Source organism: Anoplopoma fimbria, chromosome 2 (genome assembly GCF_027596085.1).
Source record: "Anoplopoma fimbria isolate UVic2021 breed Golden Eagle Sablefish chromosome 2, Afim_UVic_2022, whole genome shotgun sequence".
Classification (NCBI taxonomy): domain Eukaryota; kingdom Metazoa; phylum Chordata; class Actinopteri; order Perciformes; family Anoplopomatidae; genus Anoplopoma; species Anoplopoma fimbria.
In genome coordinates, this window is record NC_072450.1 from 5,787,725 (window position 1) to 5,789,404 (window position 1,680).

General features: G+C 37.8%; 1 protein-coding gene across 1 annotated transcript; it reads left to right on the forward strand.

The window, feature by feature from the left end:
• On the forward strand, positions 1 to 1,680 carry LOC129105578 (guanylyl cyclase-activating protein 2-like). The gene is made up of 4 exons (XM_054616676.1): positions 1 to 201; positions 329 to 478; positions 1,322 to 1,433; positions 1,538 to 1,680. Exons 1-4 carry the CDS (start codon positions 1 to 3, stop codon positions 1,678 to 1,680), a joined length of 606 nt encoding a protein of 201 aa, XP_054472651.1.

Genomic DNA, 1,680 nt, shown 5'->3' on the forward strand with positions numbered 1-1,680 from the left:
ATGGGTCAAAATCAGCAAGTACAGGCACAGGAAGAAGAACTGGAGTTAAACAGCATCCAGGACCTCTACAAGTCCTTCATCATGGAGTGCCCCAGTGGATCTCTGTACCTGCACGAGTTCAAGAGGATGTTTGGAGTACACCATGGTACACCTGAATCACAGTACATGGACAGCATCTTCCGAGCTTTTGACATGAATCAAGTGAGTTACAAAGTCGCTTTGAAGTAAAATGTTTCGATATTCAAATGAAAGTCTAAATATATGCACAACAATTGTGTTCTTGAAAAAACTTTTAAACTGTCCAAGCATCCTTTTCATGTGTTTTCAGGACAACACTATGGATTTCATAGAGTATGTGGCAGCGCTTAATCTTGTACTGCGTGGAAAGCTTGAAGATAAGCTGCGGTGGTCTTTCAAGGTGTTTGACAGCGACAACAACGGACACCTAGACAGAAATGAACTCCGGAAGATTGTTCGGGTAGAAATTGTTGATTTCATAAAAGCACATTTCGTTTCATTTAAGTTTGTCTTGATGTTTAGAATCAGTTCTCACATGTTTCCTAGAAGACAATCTTTATGTTTTTAGTTATCCTTTGTATTAACTGTATATTTAAGTAGCAAATCCAGCAACAATGTCACGTCTTGTGTTCAATTTGATCTTAAATGTAGGTGTTTTTAATGTTGGCTTTATCAAATAAATGCCAAATGTTCGGCTAGACTAGTTGTTTATGATAATCAATGGCCACATGTAGATATATTTCATATCTGATATTTATAGTATTGAATATAAATTATACTCCAGCCTATAGAAACGGACTTTGTTGAAAACAGTATTTTTAAAACTTCAGCGATGAGGGCACAAAACAAACTCCCATACTGACAGTATATAACAGCTGTGTGAGGCTGTACTAAGGCACAGTGATGGCTTGAGCTAAATGCTAACATCAGCATGCTTACATTTTTACAATGACAATGCTAACGTGCTGATATTTCGCAGGTATGAATCCCATCATCTTAGTGTGTTAGAATGCTAATAAAGATTGATTAGCACTAAACACAAAGTGCAGCTAAGGCTGATGGGAAATTCATTAGTTTGCAAGATTTTGGAAGTAAACAAGTATTTTAAAGTATTAACCTGAGGATTGTGCTAGATAAAAGGTTATGTGATTCCCAAAGTTAATATTGATGTCAAATCAAAATTGTATGGTAATCCATTTAATACCAAAGTGTTGGAACAACCAACCAACTAACTAGCCAACTTTGCCAACAGCTTTATCATTTCAAGATGAGAAACAGTCTAATTGCTGGATTTTTCTTTCAGATAATCTACAAGATAAAGAAAGGCTCTGTGTCCGATGAAACAGGAACACAGAACCTCACTTCGGAGCAGGTGTGTGAGCTCATCTTTCAAGAAGTCGATGTGAACAATGATGGTATGTTGATCGCAAACTCAAAACCAACTAAATCCCCCAAAAAAAGATATCTTCTATATTTAGTCGTGAAGAATTCCTTCAAAGATATTCTGTTTGTTGTGCAGGTCAGATTACACTGGATGAGTTCGTGGAGGGTTCTAAGAGGAGTCCGTGGCTGCAGAACTTCCTGCGGCTAGATGTCAATCCCTGTGGATGGGTCCAGCGGTACTTGTGTGACAGGAAACTCATGAGTGCCAAAAATTCCTGA